This window comes from Eurosta solidaginis, chromosome 2 (assembly GCF_040869045.1).
Source record: "Eurosta solidaginis isolate ZX-2024a chromosome 2, ASM4086904v1, whole genome shotgun sequence".
Lineage (NCBI taxonomy): Eukaryota > Metazoa > Arthropoda > Insecta > Diptera > Tephritidae > Eurosta > Eurosta solidaginis.
This window is the reverse complement of record NC_090320.1, coordinates 25783777-25810277: the sequence shown is the minus strand read 5'-3', so window position 1 is coordinate 25810277 and position 26501 is coordinate 25783777. Positions and strand designations below refer to the sequence as shown.

Sequence of the window (26501 nt, the reverse complement as noted above, 5' to 3'; positions counted from 1 at the left end):
TGAACAGATGATCGAGGCTGTTTACTATTGTGAACGTTTTTTTTTCAAACATTCGCCACTTGTATGAATTCACAATGATGCTAAAATTCGGATTGAAACATTGTGAATTCCTACAAGTGGCAAATGTTTGAAGAAACATTCACAATAGTAAACAGGCCGGTTCACCTGTTAAATTATTGTTGGGGTACTTCAAGCTTTAGCCCAATACTTGTATTAAATTTTTTTTTTGTAAATGACTGATATGTTGAACAATTAACGAGATTTTAAAAATTAATAATAATATGTAGTCTGATTTTCTATGTACTTTCTGTAGTGAATTCTCTGAATTCTGTATGGGGGAATGTTCTGGATATAAAATGCTTTTTACTAATCGCCCTACTACGGTAGTAGATCTTCACAATTTAATGCACTCGCGTACTTCACTTATAGCGTGTTTTAATTTAACCGATTTACTATCACTTGGATTGCGCCACTTTTATACTCTTAGTTGCCTCGTTCGCCTATTTCTTTCAGGGTCTGGATTTTGCGCTAACAGCCTTCTCGGTTAGTTGCATATTTACTTCTCTCATCTGCTGCATCTCATATTCGCTGTTGTCTTCTATGTATGTGTGAGCAATGTCATCTGGACTCTTTTGTTACTGTGCATATGTGTGAGTAATGTCTCTAGCTGTTGTTTTCATGTGTGTGTTGTCTCATCTGCCGGTGTGTTGTGCAGCATTTGTTTACTAGCGGCATAGTGACGTGTCGAAACTTGCTAACATTCGCCAAAATACTTATTTGGTTGAAAACACAAAGCAGCAATTCAATTCATTTACCTTTCTTCCATTCTCTGGCAATTCGTGACAGCCGTTCTTCCTGTCAACTTAGTTCTGGTACTGGAGGAATGAAAAGATTCTTAACTTGTAGCAGTTCACAATGGATATAATTAAGTCTGTACTTTCGGCTATAGTCTTTAAGATTACCAAACTTTATTAATTTTGATTTTTAGATTATCACTATAAAAAATTTTGTATAATTATAAAAAAAATTTTGTCGATATTACAGTTCAATGCCAAAAATGGTGTAAATAGAAAAATGCTTTAAAAGCTTTCTTTTTGCTGTATTAGCAATCCATACACTTAGCTTCTCATTATCGCAATACCATTCTTATTTTCCCCCCATCCATCTTTGTTATTCACCTACTGCTTTTTCTTCTACTGCTAGGCAATCCATTGTTGAAACTCTATTGCATCCAGCAAAAATTTTGTCATCAATCTGTTGATTTTAAAAAAATATTTCACTTTCCTCACTGATCGTAGTTTATGTGCCTTACCATCTATATCCGGCTAGAGTTTGATTTTGCTCGTGTTATATAGATCGTTCAGAGATTCCTCTTACGTTACTGCTGCTCACACGCCACCCGTACAAACGTTCATTTTTGGTTTACATAGCAAAAAAACTTGTCTCGAGGATCGACAGATCTAGTGTGTATAGTCCTTTTACTCGGTTTTTTGTGCTTTAATGTTTTCTCACTTCAAAAAAAAAAAAAAAGAATGTCCATAAAGTTTACGCCCTACGCCGTATCTCATGATGTGACCCAAAACGTTGCGCTCTTAATTGTACGCGAAACCGGTGATTCGGTTCGTGGCGTAGATCTTCATGATGATCCTCTATTACTGGTGCTAAAGCTACATCCATGCTGGCTACATCTTCCTCATCATCAGCATCATCCTCTTCATTCGGACTATCATAATCATCCATGGCGGCATCTTGCGCGTCCACGGAAGCGTTTGATATGGGTATGCTTTCGACGTCGAGTGCCATTGCGCTTGCTAATAAACGTTGACGTCGCTCCTCCATCAGACGATCACGTTCTTTATGTATATAATCACGTTTGTTTGGCAAACCGGCAACATTGTTGGCTGTAAGCGCCGAACGTACGACATTCATATCGGTTGCTTCCATCCTGTGGCGTGGTAAAAAACAGTCAAATATTAGAAAAAATAACAAATAGAATAAAATAATGCCCGCAAAATAGGTTTTCAGACCACAAAAACCGAGCCTTTGTCAACTTTGCTCCAGCCGGAGTCCGATCTTTTATAGGGCTCAAACAATGATCGATCTAATTTTTAAGAACACCAATTTTTTTTTTTTTGTCTTACCACTCATCGGTCTCAGCAACATAACATTCGGTATGTGAAATTGTCGAAACGCCATTGAAACCACCAATCGCGAAGATCATATCGTCAATTATTTCCAGTCCAAAATTACTACGTGAATGATTCATTTCGCGTATAAATGACCAAGTCTGTGTATCGGGATCGTAGCGTTCTCCCGTTGATAGGCGTGCCGTACCGTTGAAACCGCCTATCACATAAAGCTGTCCACGAAAGGCTACACAGGAGACACCGGAACGTCGATGATTCATATTGGGTATACGTGTCCAAATGTTAGTGGATGGATTATAGTATTCTGCGCTATCCAAACATTCTTGTCCATTAAAGCCACCTTTATGATTATTTAAAAATGAGACAATAGGTTAGGCTTGAATTAGAGGTCGTGCGTCGACACATCCACAAGGATGCCCGCGCTTTAATCATTGCATAGTTAGATAGCAAGATACAAAAGAGAAGTTTGTTTGCAGATTCACTGCCTAGGTCATTCCTTCTCATGATTAAACCTTTCAAAGTCCAGTACAACGAAGTTTAGGAGGTTAAGATGACAGCTCAAAAGAGGCAGACGGAAGAAAAAATGCTTTATGATGCAACGGTACAAAATTCTGCATTAGATAAAGAGGAAGAAAGAATCGCACTGGCAGCCACGTCACTTTTGACGGATATAAATTGAGACTGTGAAGGACTTCGTCTGTCTGGAAACCAGCATCAACAGCGAAAACAATGCCAGTTTAGAAATTATACGAAGCATGACTCTTGCCAACAAGATCTATTTTGGACTGAGTAGGCAATTAAAAAGTTAAGTCCTCTCGAGATAAACAAAAATCATGCTCTACAAGTCGCCCATCAGGCCTGTCCTGATTTATGGCTCGGAATCATAAACGGTGCCAAGAGAAAATGAGATCTTTCTTGGAGTGTTCTAGAGAAAAGTTCCAAGGAAGATTTATGGTCCTGCCCACGATGGCGACAGCGAGGCTTGAAGTAGGTATAATGATGAGCTGAAACACAAAGGCTTTGCTGGCTAGTTAATGTTGTGCGACTGGAAGCAGAGGGAAAAGAAGACCTCCACTGAACTGGCAGAGGCAGGTAAAGGAAGACTTAACGTTCTTTGTGCTCTCAATTGGCGCCAGTTATCGTGAAACGGGGACAGCTGGCATGACTTGTTACGATACGCTGAAATCGCATAACTTTGAGTAGTCGTAGAAGATAAAGTAGATACTTATGCATACCTTTTTGCCGATAATCGCTCTTGAAGCAGGAGTTTTCACTAAGCATTCTTCCATGTCAGAGGGTGAAGCCGTGTGTAGAAGTCCACGAAAGTGGGGAAAACTTCTGATCGCCATTCACCTAGGCATGGCCAGAGCGATTCTTTTGCATGCGGTTCAAGCAGCTCACTACTTTCGGTCGCTTGCGGCCAAGTAGCCTTTGGGTAGCCACTAAACATCCGTTTAGTGGTGAGCAAATGTTAGAAGGCGAGAACCTGGCTAGGCCATTATGACATAATCGGCTTAAGGGCTAGTCAGGGGATCTTTCTTCAGCAGCGTCTGTCCACCACGAGGTGCGGCTGCAAGCGGGCGTCTGTCTTGGATCAAGCGGATCGATATATAAACGTGCAAGTAATATTTTCACCCCCGCTGCGTTGGGCTTGGAACCCGCCACGTCAAACCACACTCCAATGAAAAGCAACAACACGCCTCGGATCCTTCCTTGTCAGAGCTCCACTTGACGCTTTCAAGGTGGTTCAAACCCAGTTCGTCTAGTATGCGACTCTGACACACTGTTTACTATGACAAAACGGCTACAAGATTTATCTAAAAGGATATGCCCATCAAAATTTACAACGCAATTCAACATAATCTGCAACCAATAACTTTCGGTGCCAACAACATATTCTCTAAAGCGTAAATGCCTCATGTTGTGCCTTCCATAACCTTGAGGGAGGGAGATCGCACTAGAAGCAAAGCCACATCGCTTATGCCGAACGGAGCTCAAGATATTTGTTAAAGTAAAAAGATTAAGGCTGATATGAAGTGATTAAAAAAAAACGCATTACTCTCACACACACATTTACCATCAGTTACCGTCTTAAAGAATATAAAAATAAAATATGTAAATTTTATGCTAAAAATAAACCGTTAACTATAAATAAAAACTTTTAAAGCAAAACGTGTACAACCACCATTAAAATTACTTAACAACCCCCCACAACTCTCAAAAACTTACCAGTCGCATAAATTTTTCCCTTTAAAGTGCATGCGCTTGCGTCAGATCTTTGCATATTCATCGGCGTTATAACGGTCCACTGATTCGTCTTTGGATTATAACGTTCGACCGTATTTAAGCGATTATGACCATCGTAACCGCCAATTGCGTAGATGAGACCGTTAAGCTCAGCGACGCTAACGTAACAACGGCGGCAATGCATGGGTGCAATCTGAAGGGAGAAGAGAGAAAAAAAAACAACGAGAAGTGGATGAAATTTAAAAAATAAGAAAATTACAAAAAAGGGGAAATTATTAAAAAACAAGTAAAGGTGTCTAAGTTCGGGTGTAAGCGAACATTATATACTCAGCGTGAACTTCAATTGTACATTTCATTTCAGATAAATTACTTTTCTAAATAACACGTGGCACTGCCCGTTTAAAAAAAATGTCTCCCCACTTCCTCTTATAATAAAACTTGATAAGTGAAATATATTGATTCAAAACTATTTTTTGCTAAGTTATAGCTTATTATTCTAGTCTACTACCCCTTTAAACTTGTTTTATATCTAAGTTGCCGTGGTTTTCAACCGATCCCGTCCATTTTTTCTGGAAATATTTTCTGCTATAGGGAAAATCTGTGTACCCAATTTTATTACGATCCGTTAATTTTACTTCGAGTTATGGCTCCCGAAACATAGAAAACTGCTTAGTCACAAAAGGGGCCGTGCCACCACGCCAATTTTCTAAAATTTTAGTATTTTCCAATTTAATGTTAAAATTCAATTTAGAAAGTAAAATTCTGTTGATACAAAGCTTTTTTTCGCTAAGATATAGCCTATTATTTTCGTCTACGAGCCTTTTAAAAATCTTTTATATAAAAGTGGGCGTGTTCCTTAACCGATTTCGTTAATTTTTCGTCAAAGCATCCCTTATAGTAAAGGCAACCTCTCTGCCGAATTTTGTTGCGATAGGTTTAACGATTTTTGATTTATGATTAATAATATTTGTAAAATTGATTTTATCACAAGTGGGCGGTGCCATGCCCATTTAACATTTTTTTAAAATTTTTATCAAGAGTATCAATATCAGTCCACACCTTAAATTTCAACATTCTAGGTGTATTATTTACTAAATAATCAGGTTTTTTGTGTTTTCCGAAATGTTATATATATAAAAAGTTTGTTCCACAAAATCGATTTTTTAAATTTTTTCCAGGGAGTGGACTCATATTTTTGGCACGGTTTTCTAGACCTTATATAACGGTGCATTTCTTCGATTACGTGCAGCTCTCAACTTCTCTTAGGTTAGGCTAAGTTGAACCGAAACGGAAGACCCCCAATCAGGTGCCAGGACTTATGTTATAAAATAACTCCGTCCTCTTGCCAAATACTAGAAGTTTTCTAGGACCCACATAGCTTAAGTGATACATCGAGATCTGGCAACTCTTCCGCCCCTAATAGCTGGAGCATTGATCTGGCGAGCGCAGAGCACGAGCACAGAACGTGCTCAACCGTTTCTTCCTGCAGCTCGCACTTCCTACATCTGCTATTACTGACGAGGCCAAAATTATAAGCATGTCACGCCAGAAGGCAGTGTCTAGTTAGTATGCCCATCGTGAGCCTTCTCTCTTCAAAGATATAAGCCACTTGTGTGTCTAATAACGTAGGCTGTGCACATGATCTTAGAAATTTTGCAGACCCGAGCTTCTGTCTACGCCGTTCCTGCTTGATGGATGATATGCAACTCATGTCTTCTTTTAATTTTTCGCAAACGGACTGGGACGTCTATCGCCGATTCAGGAAGTGCTGCCCCTCCTTTGCCCACTCATCGGCCTTTTCGTTACCTTCTATCCCATTATGACCGGGAACTCAGTATAGATGTATGATCCCGGCTGAGCGTAGTTTTTTAAATTCTTCTTGATGAAGTACTGTGTGAGGTTATTGCCTTAATCGCCGCCTAACTTTCAATATATATTGACGCGTCTGCAGCTTAAGCACGGTTCCTCCATAATTTTTACTGCTTTCTTCACGGTTATAATTTCCGCCTAAAAGACGCTGTGGTAATTTGGCAGCCTGTAGGATTTACCTATTTCTGGGTCCACACTGTAAATAGTAGACCCGACCCATTCCATTAATTTGGAACCATCCGTATATGCGTTTATATTATGTCCTGCCATTCCTGCCTGGCATCAACCCTCCGGCTCAATTTTGGCCCCTCTTAATCTCTCCCAATATTATTGGGGCGTCTACAGTACAAGCTTCGAGGGATGCGCCCTTTTTAGGTAGCTCATCCGCGTTTTTAACCTCATTTATTCCAGTGACCCAATATAGATTATTACTTCGCCATATACCGATTCTTTCCAGGGATTTCTTACATATAGCACACTTTTTGATGTTGTGCCATGCGAGATTATTGCCTTAATTGCTGCTTGGCTGCCAATATAAAAGTTGAAACGGCTGTAGTTTAAGGCCTAACCCATGGCGCTATTATTAAGCCTTTTGTAAAACTTTATTAAAGGATTTACGGCCGATAATGAGAAGTAAAATTTTCTTTAAGCTCCTACGCGTTTCGTTGATTTTACGTCTTCTTCAGGGAGTCTTGTAATTATACCTTTCATGAAAATGAAATGGTATATTAATTTCGTCACGAAACCGAAAATTGTAAGTCCTTAAAGGAAAATAGATAGACCCACCATTAAGTATACCGAAATAATCAGGTTGAAGAGCTGAGTTGATCTAGCCATGTCCGTCTGTCCGTCTGTCTGTTTGTATGCAAACTAGTCCCTCAATTTTTGAGATATCTTGATAAAATTTGATGAGCGGGTGTATTTGGGTGTCCGATTAGACATTTGTCGGAACCGACCGGATCGGACCACTATATCATATATCCTCCATACAACCGATTTTTCAGAAAAAGAGGATTTTTGTAATATCTTACCCAATTTAACAGATTGAAGCTTCAAACTTCACCATATACTTTCGTATATTGCACGTATTGTTGCCTGAATTCCCCCACAACCGATTGTTCAGATAAGGAACTTTTCGTAATTACTGCCCTATTTTAAGAGCTAGAGGCTTCAAATTTCAACGAATGCTTACGTATATAGCATATATTGTTGTCTGAAAAAATCATAAAGATCGGTGGTATATATAGTATATATATGGTGGTATATATAGTATATATATATAGTATATATATATATATATATATTTTCGCAAATTTTAGCCCCATTTTAACAGCTAGAAGCTTCAAATTTCACCGAATACTTACGTATATAGCATATATTGTTGTCTGAAAAAATCATAGAGATCGGTTGTATATATAGTATATATCTCATACAACCGATTGTTCAGATAAGAAACTTTTCACAATTTCTACCCCATTTTAACAGCTATAAGCTTCAAATTTCACCGATTGCTTACGTATATAGCATATATTGTTGTCTGCAAAAATCATAGAGATCGGTTGTATATATAGTATATATCTCATACAACCGATTGTTCAGATAAGAAACTTTTCGCAATTTCTACCCCATTTTAACAGCTATAAGCTTCAAATTTCACCAATTGCTTACGTATATAGCATATATTGTTGTCTGAAAAAATCATAGAGATCGGTTGTATATATAGTATATATCTCATACTACCGATTGTTCAGATAAGAAACTTAACGCAATTTCTACCCCATTTTAACAGCTATAAGCTTCAAATTTCACCGATTGCTTACGTATATAGCATATATTGTTGTCTGAAAAAATCATAGATATATCATACAACCGATTGTTCAGATAAGAAACTTTGCGCAATTTCTGCCCCGTTTTAACAGCTGCAAGCTTCAAATTTCACAAAATGCTTACGTATATAGCATATATTGTTGTCTGAAAAAATCATAGAGATCGGTGGTATATATATTATATACTTCACATAAACTGTCATTTTTGCCCCTTTTTTACGACTAGAAGCTTCAAAATTCATCAAATTTCATCAAATAGTTACGTTTACGTCATATATTTTTGAAAGACGTGATTCGTACTCATAGTTTTTACATGCAGACCACAAAAAACGTGAAGCTTTGCATCCTCACACAGATTACCTACTTATTTTTTATTTTATATTTATCTTAAAAATCGTTTAGATATGTTCAAATTTCATCAAATGCTTACGTGTATAGCATATATTGTTGTCTGAAAAAATCATTGAGATCGGTGGTATATATAGTATATATCTCATACAACCGATTGTTCAGATAAGAAACTGTGCGCAATTTCTGCCCCTTTTTAACAGCTAGACGCTTCAAATTTCACCATATGCTTACGTATATGGCATATATTGTTGTCTGAAAAAATCATAGAGATCGGTGGTATATATATTATATACCCCATATAAACTCTAATTTTTGCCCCCTTTTCACGGCTAGAAGCTTCAAAATTCATCAAATTTCATCAAATAGTTACGCTTACGTCATATATTGTTGAAATACGTGATTCGTAGTCATAGTTTTTACACGCAGACCACAAAAAACCTGAAACTTTGGATCCTCACACAAAGTACCTACCTATTTTTTATTTTATATTTATCTTAAAAATCGTTAAGGTATGTAGATCTGTTTACTATATATTTCTTATCTTATACATCCGATTATTCGGAGATTACGAGCGGGATAAGATTATTGTTCAGCCCCATTCATGAAAGGTATGAAGTCTTCGGCACAGCCGAAGACAGTCCCGTTCTTACTTGTTTTATTTGATGTTTTTGCTAAAATTCAGTACAAAGCTGCGCGTAACCTTATAATACTTTATGAGCTTACACTAGGTATAAAATCAAGTAAAGCAATCGCATTTAAAATATAAAAACAAAATAATTAAACACTAATAAATTAATTTATATTGTAACTTACCTCCTTCCAATTCTTGCGCACCGCATCGAAGACACGGCAAGTATTAAAATATTCTACACCATCATAACCACCAATCGAATATATTTTGTAACCAATAACAGCTGTGCCATGATAGGCACGTGGTCCTGCTGGATCCTCGGCAGGTATATTCACCCAACGATCGGCGCGCGTATCATAGGTCTCAATGCAGCCCTTCGAAGTACCGCCGCTCCAACCGCCAATAGCAAAAATGACCTCATGCGGTAGACGTGGCATAGCTAGTGGTGGTGTGGTGAGCTTTTTAGAAAATGGCATACGAAAAGGCAAATATAAATTTGAACTAAATGTGAGAAGAGAGAGCAAAAAAGGGAAGGAAGAAAGTAAAAACATTCTATAAATACCTCACCCGATGACGGATTCATTATATCCAAATCATACATAAATTTAAAAGTTTCCACAATCAAAGGTTTCGCATCCTCGCACTGCAACACATACGGATGCTCTTTCACTTCCTCCATGAAGCACTGCAAGTACACACATACATACATACATATTTAATAAGACTTAGAAAGCGAGATAGCGCGTTTGTGTCAAGGACATTTTTAATACCAAATACCTTTGGTGTCATCAACCCCAAGCGCACACCTTGCATTAGTTGCGCCACATATTGTTTACGATTTTCGGGGTCGTGATCAATCCACTTAATGCACAATTTCCAAACATGATCCTCTTCACGTGTATTCAGCTCATCGTCGCTAATGATATCGTAGAAATCCTTTAAACCGATTTCGAGTATGTCCTTATTTTTAGCAGCAACCTCAATAAAATAGCGCAGTAGATAATTTCGTGCTTTGGCATATAAATCATCCAGAAAACGAAATCTGCGCACAAATATGTGTAGGTACGTGTGTAAGCACAACAATCAGGATTAAAAAGGGATTAAAGGATATCAAAACCAATTAGTAAGCCATAAGAAATATTTAATATCAATAATACAGTGCTTGGCATAATTATATGACGGACACACTTTGATGCGTTTTACTATTTCGATTTGGTTTAAATACGAACAAGTTTTAGTTCCGACAAGGTTAGGGTGTTATGTAGAGACTGCGTGCGCGGAAATTTCCCACACTTCCACTTAGAGAAATTGTTGTACATCTTAAGTGCCCACAGTAAGTGCCGGGTGGTGGCACATATGGAATATATTTCTCAGACCGACCACAGTTTTTGTTGCTGTTCCTCAGCACAGTGTATTTATATAAGTAGATGTTGTTGTTGTTGTTGTTGTAGCCATAAGGACACTCCCCGATGGCCTTGGGGAGTGTTATTGATGTTGATGGTCCTTTGCCGGATGCAGATCCGGTACGTTCCGGTATCAAACCCGATCATCTCGGGAACGATTTGTCATGACCACATGCTACCCTCTAGGCCATCCCGCGCTCCCACTCCATAGATCCATGAGGAGCTCGGGATCGCCAGAGCCTCGGCTGTTAATGAAACAGGATTCTAATACCTCTATAAACCAAGCAAGAGTATTCAGTCTATTTAGGAACCTGTTTTGGTTCTCATTGTTGCGAGCCATATTTACCTATCCACTTCACACGTGGTTTTTTGTGCTCGTCTGGCATTTGCTTGCTGTAGAAATCAGACCCAAACCAGTGCCTGTACGTAGCAGGGGAGAACTAATACTGGTTCAACTCTATGTGTTCAGAATTCTCATTTAATATGTAGTGGGCAGCGCAGTTTCCAGGTAGACCGCAGTGTTCTGGCGCCTACATATCTGATGTACAACACGGTCAGTTGGATTAGCGACTGTCAGCTTTCGATTACTGCCTTCGATAGATTATTTTTATATTAGATGGAGGTTGGTCATAACTTTCAGCTCTTCTATGATGATGAATAGGGAAGGAAGTGTTTCTGTTATAAGTGTTGCGTCTGACGACAGAACTCTGCACATCCTGAAGATAATCTAGTTTTGTTTGGAAGACAGTAGAGCAAATTAGATGTACCCTTACAATACCGAACAAGATTCTGTCCGAAGAAGATTATCGTCCATCAGACTATCTTATGCGTTAATTGATGAAAAACATATTTTTAAGTTGAGAGTTTTCTTAATCAGAGACTTTCGAGACAACATACTATGAAGTAGGAATGTCTCATGTCTCATTCATCATAGACCGGTCCAAAAAGGAAACTACGTGGTCAATGCATCCCTCTTCCAAACTGAGCTACTAATCTCCAAGCGGAGAAACTATAGAATCATGAGGGACATTCATTCATTGTAAGAAAAGACATCAAGTGTGAGCAAAGCAATGTTCCTGGCGCTAAATGTAGGAAGATTCCATATGCACCATAGTAATAGAAAATGCTGAGTTTGTTTAATGGTGTGTTCAATTTATACTTATTACTTAAGAATTCATGAGCTTAACACCGACTTATAATGATTGAATATTCAATTATTATCTTTTTCAATAATTTGGGAAAAATTTAAACAACGTGACATCAGGACGGACAAGGCGACAGCTGTTTCGATTATACCTTGTAAATCTCTTCAAAGCCTTTTCCCCCGGGAGTGGGAGTCGAACTCGCACTCCTACGATAGTTGAAATTGTTATAAACGCATTCAGCTACGTCATGCCTTAGTTGTTGTAAAGTTTTCCCCAATTGCCTTCTTTTAGCATATTTTCTTTTCTTTGAAAACCGCCGTACCAAGCATAGCTTTAACACATAATTGCATACGAAGTATGCAATGTGTAAAAGATTAAAATATGCAAAAAGAAGGCAATTGGGAAAAACTTTACAACAACTAAGGCATGACGTAGCTGAATGCGTTTATAACCATTTCAACTATCGTAGGAGTGCGAGTTCGACTCCCACTCCCGGGAGAAAAGGCTTTGAAGAGATTTACAAGGTATAATCGAAACAGCTGTCGCCTTGTCCGTCCTGATGTCATGTTGTTTAAATTTTTCCCAAATTATTAAATAAATTATAAAATTAAAAAATTGCTTCAAATAAATGTTTTCATACATTTAAAAAAACAAAGCAATATGGGCAGCCCCGATTATTAAAAATCATATTATCTTTTTCTTTTTTTGAAAAGAAACAAAGAAACATTTACTGGCATATTGCAATGTTGCCATTTCGAAAGCCGCCACGTAATCATCATCAGAAACTTTACAAAAACAAATCTACACAAAACACAAATTAATATAGCGGCAGAATGTCTCCATTGTGTTGTTAGTGTAGAAATAAGATAAACTGAATTAAGCAAGGAAGCAAATACAAGCAGGATAGCCTAGTGGTTAATGCAACTGCAGTTTCACCATGTGATTCGCGGTTCGAATTTCGGTGAAACCTTTGATAAGATTACGAAATTGCCTGATGATGATTACGAGGCGGTTTTAGAAATGGTACCATCGCAAAATGCTCATGGCAACGAAAAAGCGGATGAACTACTGGCCAAAAAGCTATATTAAACCAATAATAGTGACCTAGTGCAGGCGAAGTCCGTCTAATCATTTGCTCATAGTTACAGTGATCGTAGCACCCCTTCAGCAATATAGGATCTTAATAGAGTAGACTCCGCTCTAAAGAAATTGGAATACACCTCACAAATCTAACCTGTTTTGAATATCTGAATATCTGACTTTTGAGCTTGAAAAGTTATAATGCTTGCAATCAAAACCCGTCTCCTCTTTCAGACTACAGTTTCAGCAGCAGCTGCAATAAGCTTAAAAAAATGGACTCAGTAAGAAAGCTTGTGATAAGTGCCTTCAGACATATAATTATGTCAGTTACTGTAAAGCTTGCCTACGTAAGGAAAAGAGAAGGGCTTACAGAATGCTATGCTATTCGAATATTTTTCAAGTGCAACAAGCACAACTTTTGCTTTATGTCTCCCCATTCAATTTTTCAACTTTACGCTAAAATGTGCCAGCCAATATACTCTTACATCAACTTAATACAGATGCATACATACCTTGCAAATCCCATTATGCTGACACAATTCTCGGGTGTTAACATTGCTCCAAGATATTGTTTACATTTCGTCACCAGCCCAATCATTCCCACATAATCAGCTGATATGAGCAACTCATGCACATTTTCTGCATTGATGATGCATTTCCGCAGATAAGCATATTGTATTAGTTGCTCCATAATAGCTCCACTCATGCCTGGTATGTATACGGAACGATTTTCATCACTTTGGGATGGCGATAAGGTTGAATTGAAGCCTGTAAACTGTGCCCTTGAGGAAGGAAGAGAGAAAAAGAATTAATATAACTTTTTTTAGGAGTATAAAGGAAAGAGTGAAGAGGCTCTACATATTAGACGGCTAACGGAATTACTGACCTAATTTGCGCTTAACTATTTGAACGGTTTTGGACGTTCAACAAATTGCGCCAGTCGCTTCTTTGTTGCACTAACTGGCGCCAGTTGGTAACACCAAAAAAGCTCTTTCTAGTGGAGTGTGGTCGGTTTTTCCTCAGCTACCATAGGCGGGTTCCGTTAAGAATACTTTCTGGGCCGGACGATCTTTTTACACTCCTTTGGTAATGAAATGATGTCGATTACTTGTTGCTGTTGCACAGAGTTTGATTGCGTATTAATGAACTATTCATGTGTTCTCGTAGGGCCAGGAAATGCGACAGGATAACAAAGGCAAAATGGTGTTGGACAACTTCGCCTTAAAGTGTCTACCGTCTCATTCTACACATGCATGATATGTTTTCAATATATATATATAAACGAATCGTCTGTTAAAATATCTAGAGCTATGTCTGCAAGCAGAAGATGCGAATATCTTAGGTGGGACGCAGCATTATGCAGGGTTAATAGTTATTAGCAGAGTACTGCCATCGTAAGACTAATTCCACTCCTTCCTCGAAGGCAGTCGGTGAGAAGATAAAGTTCCGCGAAGCTAAGAAACTTCAGATAACTACAAAGTTCCGGTATCCATGCGGATATATGGCTGGTCCTGTGCCTACGCTTAATAGCTGGAGAGTAGTGCTAAACTAACATCTGGCCACGGCTAACATATTGTGGCGAATTTTAGCATCACTCACGCAACAACAAAAGCATGAAGCAGCCACTCTTATATACATTTCCACGTTAAAGCTAGCAACACTTATGTAGAAGGCGACGAAGAGATATCTCACACACACCCACATGTAGTTATCAGACGAAGTAGTTGCGCACACATACACACACATTGGGCTATAAACCAGACCTGTTAAATTTGAATTAGCATTAGTAATCAATTAATTAGATGCCTATTTTAATGGCTATTGATTATTTCAATTGTTTTTCGAAAAAAGCAATTAACTACTAATTTATTACCATTAGAAAAAATAAAAAATAAAAATAAAAATTATGATTTTTTCGATTATTTTTGATTATTTTTTGATTTTTTTTGATTATTTTTTGATTATTTTTGATTATTTTTCCGCTTTGTTGAAAGAAAAATTCTCGTTTGTTGCATGCACGGGATAATTTCTACGTACAAGTACATTTTAGGATGCAATAGTAAATCGTAAGCGCTTATCGAAGCAAATATATACATCAACATATAGGGCGTATGGTATATGGGAATTGATCTAAACATATTCTCCGTTAAGTATACATACATGTGCACATTTTACTACACTCATTATATAAAATAATGTGGGATCGAAAACGGCGGTTTTTCTAATTGCCAAAACAATATGTAAAAAAAATGTTGGATTCATAGGTTGGCGCCATAGTCTCATACCTGACACCAGCTCATGTATATCTGGCAAATAACTATCTTTCGACAAGACCTTCGACTAGTGTCTATATCGGCAACAACATAGCTCATTATTGTGTTATTCAGCGGCGTAAATTTACGCCGAAGATTCATACAGCAAATAAATTTTGTCTCACCTAAAATATGAACTGCAAGCGCTCATTATAGCACGATGCACATTGAAGGAGGCATCTGATACCGATATCACAGCATCACAAAGTAAATTGTTACGACGCAATTCGTTTAATGTATTTAACGCTTGATCACTCATGCAAGCGTTTACAGAACGTCTTGAAAGATGTGACACCAATGGATGCTCCATATCTTCATCCTCAGCATCATGATCCGTTTCGGCTACCACAACACCCTCGTCATGCATGCTAAGTTGATTGTTATTATTATTATTGATTGAAATATTATCGCGCGAACGACTTAAAAGATGATCCATGTTGGTATATATTTATGTTTGTTTTCGTTTTTAAATGTTTCACAAAAAAAAAGGGGGCTGTGGACGTTTAAAAATCAATTGCCACCGCCGCAAGTGCTCTGTTGGTGTGATTTACTGCAACGATGTGATGTGCTGCAACGATGTGATGTACTTCAATGCTGCGATGCGTCACACGTTGACTTTTTAAGTTGTAGTTACTTTTACGTGTTTAGAAATGGTAATAATGTTGCTGTTGCATTCATATATACCTTTTTTGGTTTTATTGTTATTTCTTTTATTGTATTTTATATTTTATACTTTTTTTTTTTAACACCTTGATGCCCTGCGGCGGTTGCTTCGTAAATCAGTTTAAGCGGTCTCTCTTCTTCCTGAACGTTGTTTTTGTGTTGCGTTGCATGCAGTGCAGTGCGTTGCAATGATTTTTGATCGTAAAATTTTGAAAAATATTCGCAATGACCTTTTTAACTAATCTTTTTTTGTTAAAACGATTATAATCTCTTTATTTAGAATCTTTTATTTTTCACTTTTCTTGTTTTTTATGTGTTTTATTTGTTTTCTACGCTGTTTATATATTTTGCCGGTGATTTTTTTCTTTATAAAGATATATATTAAAAATATTTGTTTTTTCAAAATGGATTGTTGGATTATTCTTAAGTCGATTGCAGTTGAAATTTTAAAAAAGATTAACTTCCCTCTAAGTTAACCGGATGCCTTAGGGACTAAATTAAGCGATGTATTGAAAAAAATAAATAAATATTTCTCCGAAAGAAAGGAAAATATTGACGACAAAAACTAATCAAGTATATTTATACTAAATTGAAACAAAAAACTGAAAACACTCGATGCCGAGTAAAGTTTTGTTTTCTGTTCAAAAATTGATAAGTAAAGTGATATTCGCATTTGAAAATAATACGATATTGTATTTTTAGCAAGGCGAATCCAGTACCAGGTGTTGTTATCCCCACAGCTGATTATTTCTTCTTCATTATTTTCCATACAGCGGATTGTACGTTAATATGTCAGTTATTCGAAATCAATTAAAATTTTCTTTTGACTTGACATTCTTCTGCACGGCGAATTGGTTGCATTCACTTTGCCACCACCTGGTATGGATTCGCCTTGTACAACAATATGCCAGTTAATCGAAATCAATGAACATTTTATTGTGACTTGACATTCTTCTGTCACTTTGTATCAAGGCGAATTAAGTACCAAGTGTTGTTATAGCAACAGGCTTCTTGATTATTTTCCATACAACGTTTTGTACAACAATATGTCAGTTAATCAATGAAAATTGTCTTTTAACTTGACATTCTTCTGCACGACGAATTGGTTGAATTCGCTTTGAGATCACCTTGTATGGATTCGCCTTGTACAACAATATGCCAGTTAATCAAAATCAATGAACATTTTATTGTGGCTTCACATTTTTCTGCCACCTTGTATCGAGGCGAATTCAGTACCAAGTGTTGCTATCCCAACAGGTGATTGAAAATGTTCATTGATTAACTGACATATTGTTGTACAAGGCTTTGTATGGAAAATAATCAAGAATAAGCAATCAGCTTGAATAATAACACCTAGTACTGAATTCGACTTTTTGGTTTTACTTTGGAATGAAATATGAGGGGTATTCGCTTTGTGGTGTATGGCGCACTGATTGCACGGATTGTTTATATACTCCAAATCATTAATTAATCGATAATAGGTAATTATGAACAAATTTTAGAGATGCCGATTTTTTTTTATAGAAAAATGCCACCTCTAAAGTGTAATCTCTAATTGGAGGCACGATATAAAAGAAAAACGTGAAGATTTGGCGAATAATAATCTAGTTACCAGGAATGGAACATATGTAAACGCGTACATTATATATTTAGGATTTATTGTAGATTAGTGTATGTGTAGACGTAGCCTTAGGAGTTAAGCACGAAAACCCTTCAAAAAACGCGAGTACTCCATAAATAATGTAAGGAATAGTCGTTTGGGAGTATAAGAGTATTCCAAAACTAATCTGTATTCATACAAAAAATGTGCTACAATTAACATTGCGATGTCCTAGGAGAGGAGTAGGTGATCCCACTCTCGCTTTGTTTGTGAGTATTCCATAGAGTGCATACGTGAGAGTACTTTCCAAAGTACTTTCACTGTAGTACTCCATGGAGCACCCACAGAGGATCATATGCCAAAGTACTAAAGAGGAATTGTGGCGGAAAGAATTATCGGAATTAAGAGGGGCAATACAACTTTTATATTTTTTACTACGAATATTCTTATGTTATTTAGCATTTGCGTGAATAAAGAAACTAATATTTCTCTATACTATAGTATGTATACATAAAACCAGTGCGCGGTTGCATTGTAGAGTTGTCATAGTAATATTTTATTATCAGTTATTTGTATGTAATATTTTACTTTTGGCAACTCTGTTCGATCGTCATCGTGTCGTGATCACGGTCGTTAAAAACGAGCAATGATCGGCTGATGGTGGTCCGCAAACGCATTGCAAAGGAGTATTGTTAGAGTACTCCAACCTGAAGAAAATGGAACACGTAATCCAACAATTTTTGCAGGGAATGAAGATAATTTCGTTATATGCAAACTAGGTCTAATAATCGTTTATAAAATCTAGTTAATAGACAAAACATGAGCAACCAGTTGAGCAAACATTTTAAAGTATGAAAGAAATGCAATCAGGCATTTCACTAGAGTGAAGTATTTATGTAAAATTTTAAGATTTCAGTGGTTTCCATGGTTTCAAAAAAAAAATTTGATTCAATTATAGCAAATACGCCAAAATATATTACTCCCGTAGTCGCTGTTTACACACAAATATTACTGTTGCTGGATAACGATACTTGATGAAGTGGAGGTGACAGTGAAAGCGGGCCCGGAGTTTCTTATGCTGGGCAACTTGGTTTGTGCTGTTTTTCTGGGTTATTGTTTTCAAGTTCTGGATTTTGTAATTTTTTTGTTGAGAATCCCTTTGTTGATTTTGAACACACATTTTTAAACAGTTTATATGATATTTCTAATATTTCGTAATAATTATTCAAATTTGAATAAACAAAAAACTAAATTATTTTTGAACTGACAGCCGAGATGAGGTTATCTAACATACAGCCACTGATATGTAGTCCGAACACAAGATGTTAGATAGTTTGTAAAAGTTTTGGCGGTGGCACCTTACTTATATTTATTTATTTATTTAATTATTTAAAGTCAACTAACAAGAGTGGTCAACTAACAAAATACAAAGGAAAGTAACATAAAAAAAAGATAGCGTAAAAATATATACAAGTATAGAATTAAAAATGGAATAAATTAAAAATTTACAATTTATTTTAACATTGAACAAGAACTAAAATTAAACTATCATTACAAATTAAACAAATAAACTTTAAGATATCAGTTGAGACTGAAAAGTATACCATTGCGTAAGGCAACAAACGAACATTCGATACTAATGCAATTATACAAGTCGTTATAGTACGAGCACCAAACACGTATAGGATCATTTTTGTCAAAATTTCTACGACACAGGGGTAAATGGAAGGGCACGTAGTGTCTGGACGTCCTAGCAGGAACTGCAAAGCTCAATCGACTTAGCAGCTCAGAGGAGTCAACCTCACCTAGAATTAGCTTATGCAGGAACATTACCCCGAGTAATATTCTACGATTTTCCAGAGTTGGCAAATTAATGAGAAGAAGTCTACTTCTATAAGACGGAAGATGAAGATTTGAGTCCCAGTTAAAGGCCCGTAGAGCAAAAATTAAAAATTGTTTCTGCACAGACTCAATACGCTTTATATGAGTAATATATAATGAACACCAAACACACGAGCAATACTCAAGTATTGGGCGGACCAGCGAAGTGTAGAGGACTTTGGTCAGATACGGATCCTTGAACTCCTTAGCCCAGCGTTTCACAAAACCAAGGGTACCCATTGCTTTATTAGTAATAGCTGAAATATGTGAGTTGAAGCTCAGTTTCGAGTCAAACAGAACCCCTAAATCGTTAATCGAAGATATACGCTCCATAAGAGTGCCATAAAGCGCATAAGACGACAGGACAGGCTTCACGCGATGAAATGACATGAACTTACATTTGGAACAGTTTAGAACTAATGCATTAATTGTACACCAGCGTTGAAATGAGTCCAAATCAACCTGAAGTAGATTTGAGCGAGTTAACTCCGAAGGCAAGCATGTATAGCAAATTTTTACATCATCGGCATACATTAGAGCTCGTGAATGATTCAAAATCTGTGGCAGCTCATTTATAAAAAGAGTAAAAAGCAATGGGCCTAAATGACTGCCCTGAGGTACACCAGAGGTAACATGAATTGATTTTGAAATAATATTTTTATAAAGCACCTTTTGGGTTCTATTAGAAAGATAGCTTGAGAGCCATGAAGTCAGACTCTTCGGAAAGCCCAGTAAATCAAGCTTCAGAATCAGAAGTTCGTGATTCACTGAATCAAAAGCTTTACTAAAATCCGTATAAATCACATCAGTTTGCTTGCAAGCCAAAAAACCATCCCGAACTAAAGAGGTAGACTCAAGTAGGTTTGTGGTGGTTGACCTACATCTCACAAACCCATGCTGAAAGGGTGATAATATGGAAGTACACGAATGTTGAAGCTGACAGGTAATTATTTGTTCAAAGGTTTTAGGAATAGCTGAAAGCTTAGCAATTCCCCTATAATTCTCAATATTAGATCTACTACCCTTCTTGTGCAGAGGTATGATAAACGACTGTTTCCAAATTGATGGAAATGACGCTGATTGCAAAGATAAATTGAACAATTTTACGATCGGTTCTGTTAAGTTCACAGCACAGAACTTATATATACGCTTCAGTGTGGCATGGTATAGAGCAAGTGTGCTTCCCTACATTAGCAAAGGTCCCCAACGCAAGTAACAGTAAAACTACCATCAAAATATTTAACTTTTTTGAAAGAGGTCGCTCGTCGGCAGTTTTTTTGGCAAGTCCTTCGACAATTTGTATGGAAACAGAAAAAGCAACATACCAAGATGTCAGCCTATTTTTCGAACACTTTACAATACGATAAAACAAAGAGAAACAGTGACCGGAATTCCTTTGTGTTTTGTACAGTAACATATTACGTATATTAATCACCCTGTATTAATATTTGTTTACTCAAATTTATGCTGTAATTTCTTCAAAACAAAGAGTGAAACATGGTTCAATTATATGGATGGCTCATCTCATCAGCTGATTTTATTATTTTCATTGCATGGTCGATGGGATTGTCAAAAGGAAATAGAGAATACAAAACGTAAACAAAGGTTACAAAAACAACAAAAAAGCTGTTGTTTTTTAAGTCTGTTTCGAAAATTAAGTCTGTTTCAAATTTAATAAATTTACAAATTAAAATTTGTAATATAAAAAAAGAAACATGTCCAAGTGTGTGATATGTGGAAAACGATCCAAACCAGGAAGTGGCCCATTTTTCCAAGCTCCTATAAACCTTAAACGCTTCGATTTTTTCCAAAATATTTATTAAAAGAGCTTTCATATTTCACCCTGTTGCGAAGATATGACTTCAAATGGTGTAACGGGGAGAAAATGGCTCATGGTTGTCACTGGAAACGTGGCAAAGAGTTCTTATGGCAGCACCGTTGCTGGGATATTTTTTGTCGTCTGATGCTTAACTTATAGCTCTATCTCTTTTAATACCTGGAACGTAAAGAAGTTTTGCTTTATATACCTCTGGGTATTGTAAAACATTCTCTACATCTTCGTCGCTAAAGTTATGATACATCTTTTGAAGTTGTCCGACTCTTTGCGTGGGGCGATAGGGAGCCTGGAATGCCTGACCTAACATTTAAGCTAAAAAGGAATATAATATTATATTGAATGTTGGTAATAATCTACCTCTGATTGAGTCTGAATGTTTGACCGACTTATTTGATGACTGGTGATTCTGATTACTGCATCCACTTCATTTGTGATGGCCTCAGCCTGATTGCTTTAATGTAATAAACTAAATTGTAGAACGTATAACTTCTATAGCTTGTAATGATCGTGATAAGGGCAGTGTGGTTCTTAAATTTTCAGAGAATATTACCAAGCTTATGAGAAACTCGGACAATTTTATTGATTGCAGCAACGAAAATGTAGATCTTTTCCTTGATTTTTATTGTGTGAATCAATTTGGGTCCTTCGGCAGAGATGAGATTGCATTTTTCCTCTGAAGAGTTCAAGCTATTTATTAATTTGCTGTCCAATTTGTATGCGCTATGGATAGCAATCGATTAGCAATTAATTCTATGAAGTTTTCGCTGATATAATTTGCAATGACATAAATTCATGTTTTTCGTGAAAAGTTAAGTATCTTAAAATCCAGTCGACTACAATGTTGCAATGCTTGACACAACAACTGACGTTTCTATTACATTCGCTTAATACCAATATACATATTTTGACAATTTGAACAGACATATTTTGCTGCTGTACAGATGAGCCAACCATATGTAGTTGAACCATAGAGTGAAAGCAACTTAAAACCGGCCTGTGCTTTGCTTTTGAAGTTTTTTGGCTTTGACTTCAGTTCAACTCTTTGAAATTCTATCAGTACTATTAATACATGTTATCCGAAGTGTCGTAAATGGTAGTGAAGTGCAATTCAATGACTGGTCTGCATATATGATAGACCTCATACAGAGTTGTTAAATAAGTTTGGTGCATTCATATTCAATGCACTCCGGTCGGTCACCGGACGCAGTCACCAAAAGTTTCGGAGAAATGATTTTGTCGGTTAAACAATAACAAAAGAACGATATGATACTATATCGTTTTCTTTCCATATAAATATGTGAAATTGCTATTCTTACGATCCGGGCGTGTACTAAAGATATCCATACCCATAGTACAGGTTTACAAGTATGATATGTATGAGAAGAAAGCAATTCCTTTCCTTTTCTAACACATTGCAGTTTGACACTTCGGTCAGTGTCAAACTATTGTGGAACCTGCGTGGAACATGCGTTTGACACTGAACGAAGTGTCAAAATTACAGGGGTTGCTGTCGTTGGAAGCGACGCAGGGAAACAAAAAAAGGAGCGGAATATCAGATATGGGTTGCTGTGATGGTAAATTTTTTGAACGAATTTAGTATGAAAACGTAGTGCGCCTATATGGGTCCTACAGAAAATTATACAAAAGTCTTGAATTGGGATATCTGAGGACGCGTAGTTATTCCAGTATTAAGAATACAAACACGGGTGCTAAGTTTTTCAACCCGTTCAAAAGTTCTCCGCGAAAAACAGTTTGAAACCGAGGTTGACTGCAATAACCCGTCCAAAAATCTGGAAAGAGAAATGAAAATAAGCGTTTTGTCCTGTTATCAATAGTCCAAAGGCGAAAAAGTATTCGATTTATTGGATGCTAGGCAAAAACGCGTCTATTAATACCTCCCCCGACTGTTTTGGTCGTGTTTTAGCAATCGTCCCCGGTAATAAAGTATCTCAATTTGTTAATTAAAATTGTCCAAAACATATGGATTTTAAAGAGGGATGTAATTAAGTGCTCGTTTGAAAGTAAATAAGGGCATTTCTTTGTAATTTTACGATAAAAAATGTAAGCAGTTTTCGATAGCAGCTACTACACTTTTCTTTGACCTAAGAAGTACAACAGTGCCAAATATCATCCACAAAAAAACGAACAAGAACAAGCATTTTATCAGGTGAGCGTGGCTGTGTATGTGCGTGCTGCTACATATCCTACTTGTAGACCTGTACTATGTCCATACCATTATAAAGGTTATTCTGTTAATAATAGGCGGGCTTATTGACCGCGATCGTGTGTTAAAATATATAACATACGATTGTGCTAATTTACAATATCGTTTTTTTTTCTCGATATTATGGGCTACTCTATATTGTTTACATTGATAATTTGTTTATATTCCACTTCTGATTTCGCTTATTGACAAACTTATATTTTTGACTCCTCCTTATTGGGCTTTATAGTAAGGAGTATTGTTGTTGTTGTTGTAGCGATAAGGATATTCCCCGAAGGCCTTGGGGAGTGTTATCGAGTTGATGGTCCTTTGCCGGATGCAGATCCGGTACATTCCGGTACCAAGCCCGACCATCTCGGAAAAGATTTTTATGACCACATGCGACCTTCTAGGCCATCCCCTTAGATCCATGAGGAGTTCGGGGTCGCCAGAACCTGTTAATGAAACAGGATTTGCCAGGGATAGGTGAGGTTGGCAATTGGGTTTGGAGAAGCTATATATTGCGTTGGCAACCTGAAAAGGTTGCGCTACACAGCCCCTTGAATCTGGTAGTTTAGCCGCCTCTTACGACAGGCATACCCGCTGAGGGTTATGAGGGTTAGGAGATGTTATCTTTGTTTACTTTTGTTACAAGATTCTACTCTTTTAACCCTGCAAGACTCTTTAATCGAAAAAGGGATCTCATCACGTCACATAACGCCACATCATGCTTACATATCATACTAAATTGAATATATTGTGACGCATATTAGCAAGACTAAGGGATACTATCATCTCTAAGCCGATACTAAGCAGTCACTGGTATGTACATAAACAAAACAATCATTACATCTACACATATGCACATACAAGCAGCGGAGAAGCAGAGGAGAGATACGCACAAATACATGTATATATCTGAATTCTCACAAAAGTATGCAATCATTGGTGGAAGTATTACTCACATAAACACGCGCATATTGCTATGCGAGAAGCTATAATCGTGCATCTGTAGTTTATAGCTGGTAACTAAGTAGTAAATTCTAGAAGAAGAAAAGCCTAGAGTTATGCGAACGAGGAAACCGAAGAGTATAAATGCAGCACAAGCTGAGGCATGAGCAAGTCAGTTTGAATTAAGCACGCTATTGGTTGCGAAGTATAAGTGTTATTGTGAAGTATTTGCAAATTAGTCGAATAATGACCATTTTGCATTATTGAATATTGGAGTTATTTTATTCAACAGTTTAGCGATATGAACGTTAGCAGAAGGTTGCAAATAAGAGGAATTTCACTAAATTCGTTACAATGAGTTCTTATCATATCACATAATATCACATCAACTAAATCACATCACATCATAACAATCGATGCACATCGCCTGCTGCTGTTTCAATAGGAATCAAATGAAATTGAATCAAATAACAAGAAAAAGTTACTGAGTTCTATCACGTAACATGAGATCAAATTGATACACATCACAACACCAAATCATATGGATTCCAATGATCTTTTTTTTCGACATAAAATAAAATTACTGCACATCACGAGAGACCATATCAAAGCAAATTAAATTAAATATTTTATATCACATCCAATCAAATAAAAATAATTGTAATCAAATAATTGCGCATCACATCACACCAAGTTGCGTCAAACAAAATGATGTCACATATCGCGATATCACGTAAAATAAAATAAAGTCCTTATCTATGTTCATATTGCACTACATCACGTGGCACATCAAATTATATATGAAATAAAATTAGCTCTTATCTCATCACCAAAAAGCATTTCATATAATGGATGATATAAAAAGAAAATCATATCACATCATATCAGTTAGTATCACATCACGCCACATCATAGGATATCAAATAAACTAATTTCATATTCTTTCAAGACATATCACATCAAATGAAATAAAATGAAGTCACATCACAGCCAAAAAGTCAAAATGTTTTTGTTTGCACTTATGCGCCTTAAGGTATGTATTTGTTGAAGAATTTACAAGCAAACATTGTATTAGAAAAAAGTCAAAGTATAATTGTTAAATTAAAATTAAGCACCAAATAAATTTCGATACGCTTGGAATAATATCATAATTAAGTTATAACATGAAATGCTATGCAAGCAAATATACACATAAAAATATCAAGACTAGCAAACGCATAACAAATATATATGAATATGCAACTACTTCAACGCTAATAGTGGTTATGCGCAGACGCCATACAGAATCAACTGCAGCATCATAGTTCTTTGTACCACACTAATATGTCAAAAGTTTAAATAAAAGTCGTTGCTAATATTGAACGCATCCGCAGTATAAAGCAAGCATTCATTGCACTATAAAGCAAAAGACACAGCAAAGTGCAAAAGTGATAGTGGTGGTAATTTTTATTTTTTAAAAATGCTGCTGCTACGTTTAAGCATTTTTATATTGTTCTATATTATTGTAATTGTTTCCACTAAAGAGTCATGGCTAAAGCCTGGCTGTCATAAAGTGGGGAATACGCGTAAAATATCCATACCCGATTGTGTAGAGTTTCGTATAACAACAAATGCATGTCGCGGTTTCTGCGAATCGTATGCGGTACCATCTATACCATGGGGTCTTGCAATACCGGGTGTTTTTAAGCAGGCCAAACCAGTCGTTTCGGTGGGTCAGTGCTGTAATATGATGGAATCGGAAGAAGTGAGTGTGAAAGAAAGAGTGGCATATATGAGTAGCTACAAAATATTTTTTTTTTTTCAATTTCCTTTCTTCCATTTTCTTTATTAAAGGTACAAAAACGTATACTTTGTATGGGTGGTATGCGCAATATAACATTTAAATCAGCGGTATCGTGCGCCTGTTATCATTGCAAAAAAGATTAAAAGGAAGTAATGAAGTGATGATTTTAATTTATTGTTAAGTGGCAAAATGTAGTTGAATATTTGGTGTTAGATGACATTTTTTTATATGCAGAAAAAAGTTTAGTTTTAAATATGCTCTGAGCCATGCCTTGTTGAACAGTTTATGTATTAAATAAATAAATTGATAACCTTTTTAAGAAGCAGTGTTTGATAACTTTCTTTTCATATTTTCATTTTGTGGAGGATCAAACTACATTTATTTGAAATTCTGACAGGTAGATACTGCGCTGATCAAAAACGTTGCATAGTATTAGGCGCGTACCATTCTCAGTCACCATATCCTGGCAGGGATGGCCTAGAAGGTTACATGTGGTGATTTTAAATCGTTCCCGAGCTGGTCGGGCTAGTACCTTAAAAGGGCTTGTTACCGCATCTACATATATTCGGCAA

At 36.7% G+C, this 26501-nt stretch overlaps 2 protein-coding genes across 5 annotated transcripts; one reads left to right on the top strand and one right to left on the bottom strand.

The window, feature by feature from the left end:
* Nucleotides 1-937: 937 nt before the first annotated feature.
* Nucleotides 938-21465, bottom strand: klhl10 (kelch-like protein 10). 4 transcript variants are annotated; one of them, XR_010949364.1, is made up of 9 exons: nt 21350-21465; nt 13212-13481; nt 9849-10113; nt 9634-9756; nt 9254-9529; nt 4377-4587; nt 2142-2487; nt 1313-1945; nt 938-1254 (listed from the first exon to the last, which is right to left on the bottom strand). XR_010949364.1 is itself a non-coding variant. In XM_067764698.1 (8 exons), exons 1-8 carry the CDS (start codon nt 15445-15447, stop codon nt 1546-1548), a joined length of 2202 nt encoding a protein of 733 aa, XP_067620799.1. In that variant the 5' UTR covers nt 15448-16232; the 3' UTR covers nt 938-1545. The 4 variants fall into 4 exon arrangements, 1 of the variants encoding a protein (XP_067620799.1); XR_010949362.1 differs by lacking the exon at nt 21350-21465 and adding an exon at nt 15137-16232; XR_010949363.1 differs by lacking the exon at nt 21350-21465 and adding an exon at nt 13586-13899.
* A 2467-nt stretch (nt 21466-23932) lies between these two features.
* On the top strand, nt 23933-26218 carry Gpa2 (Glycoprotein hormone alpha 2). Its single transcript, XM_067769387.1, has 2 exons — nt 23933-25890; nt 25980-26218. The coding sequence occupies exons 1-2, from the start codon at nt 25606-25608 to the stop codon at nt 26070-26072; spliced, it is 378 nt and encodes a 125-aa protein (XP_067625488.1). The 5' UTR covers nt 23933-25605; the 3' UTR covers nt 26073-26218.
* The last annotated feature ends 283 nt before the right edge of the window (nt 26219-26501 follow it).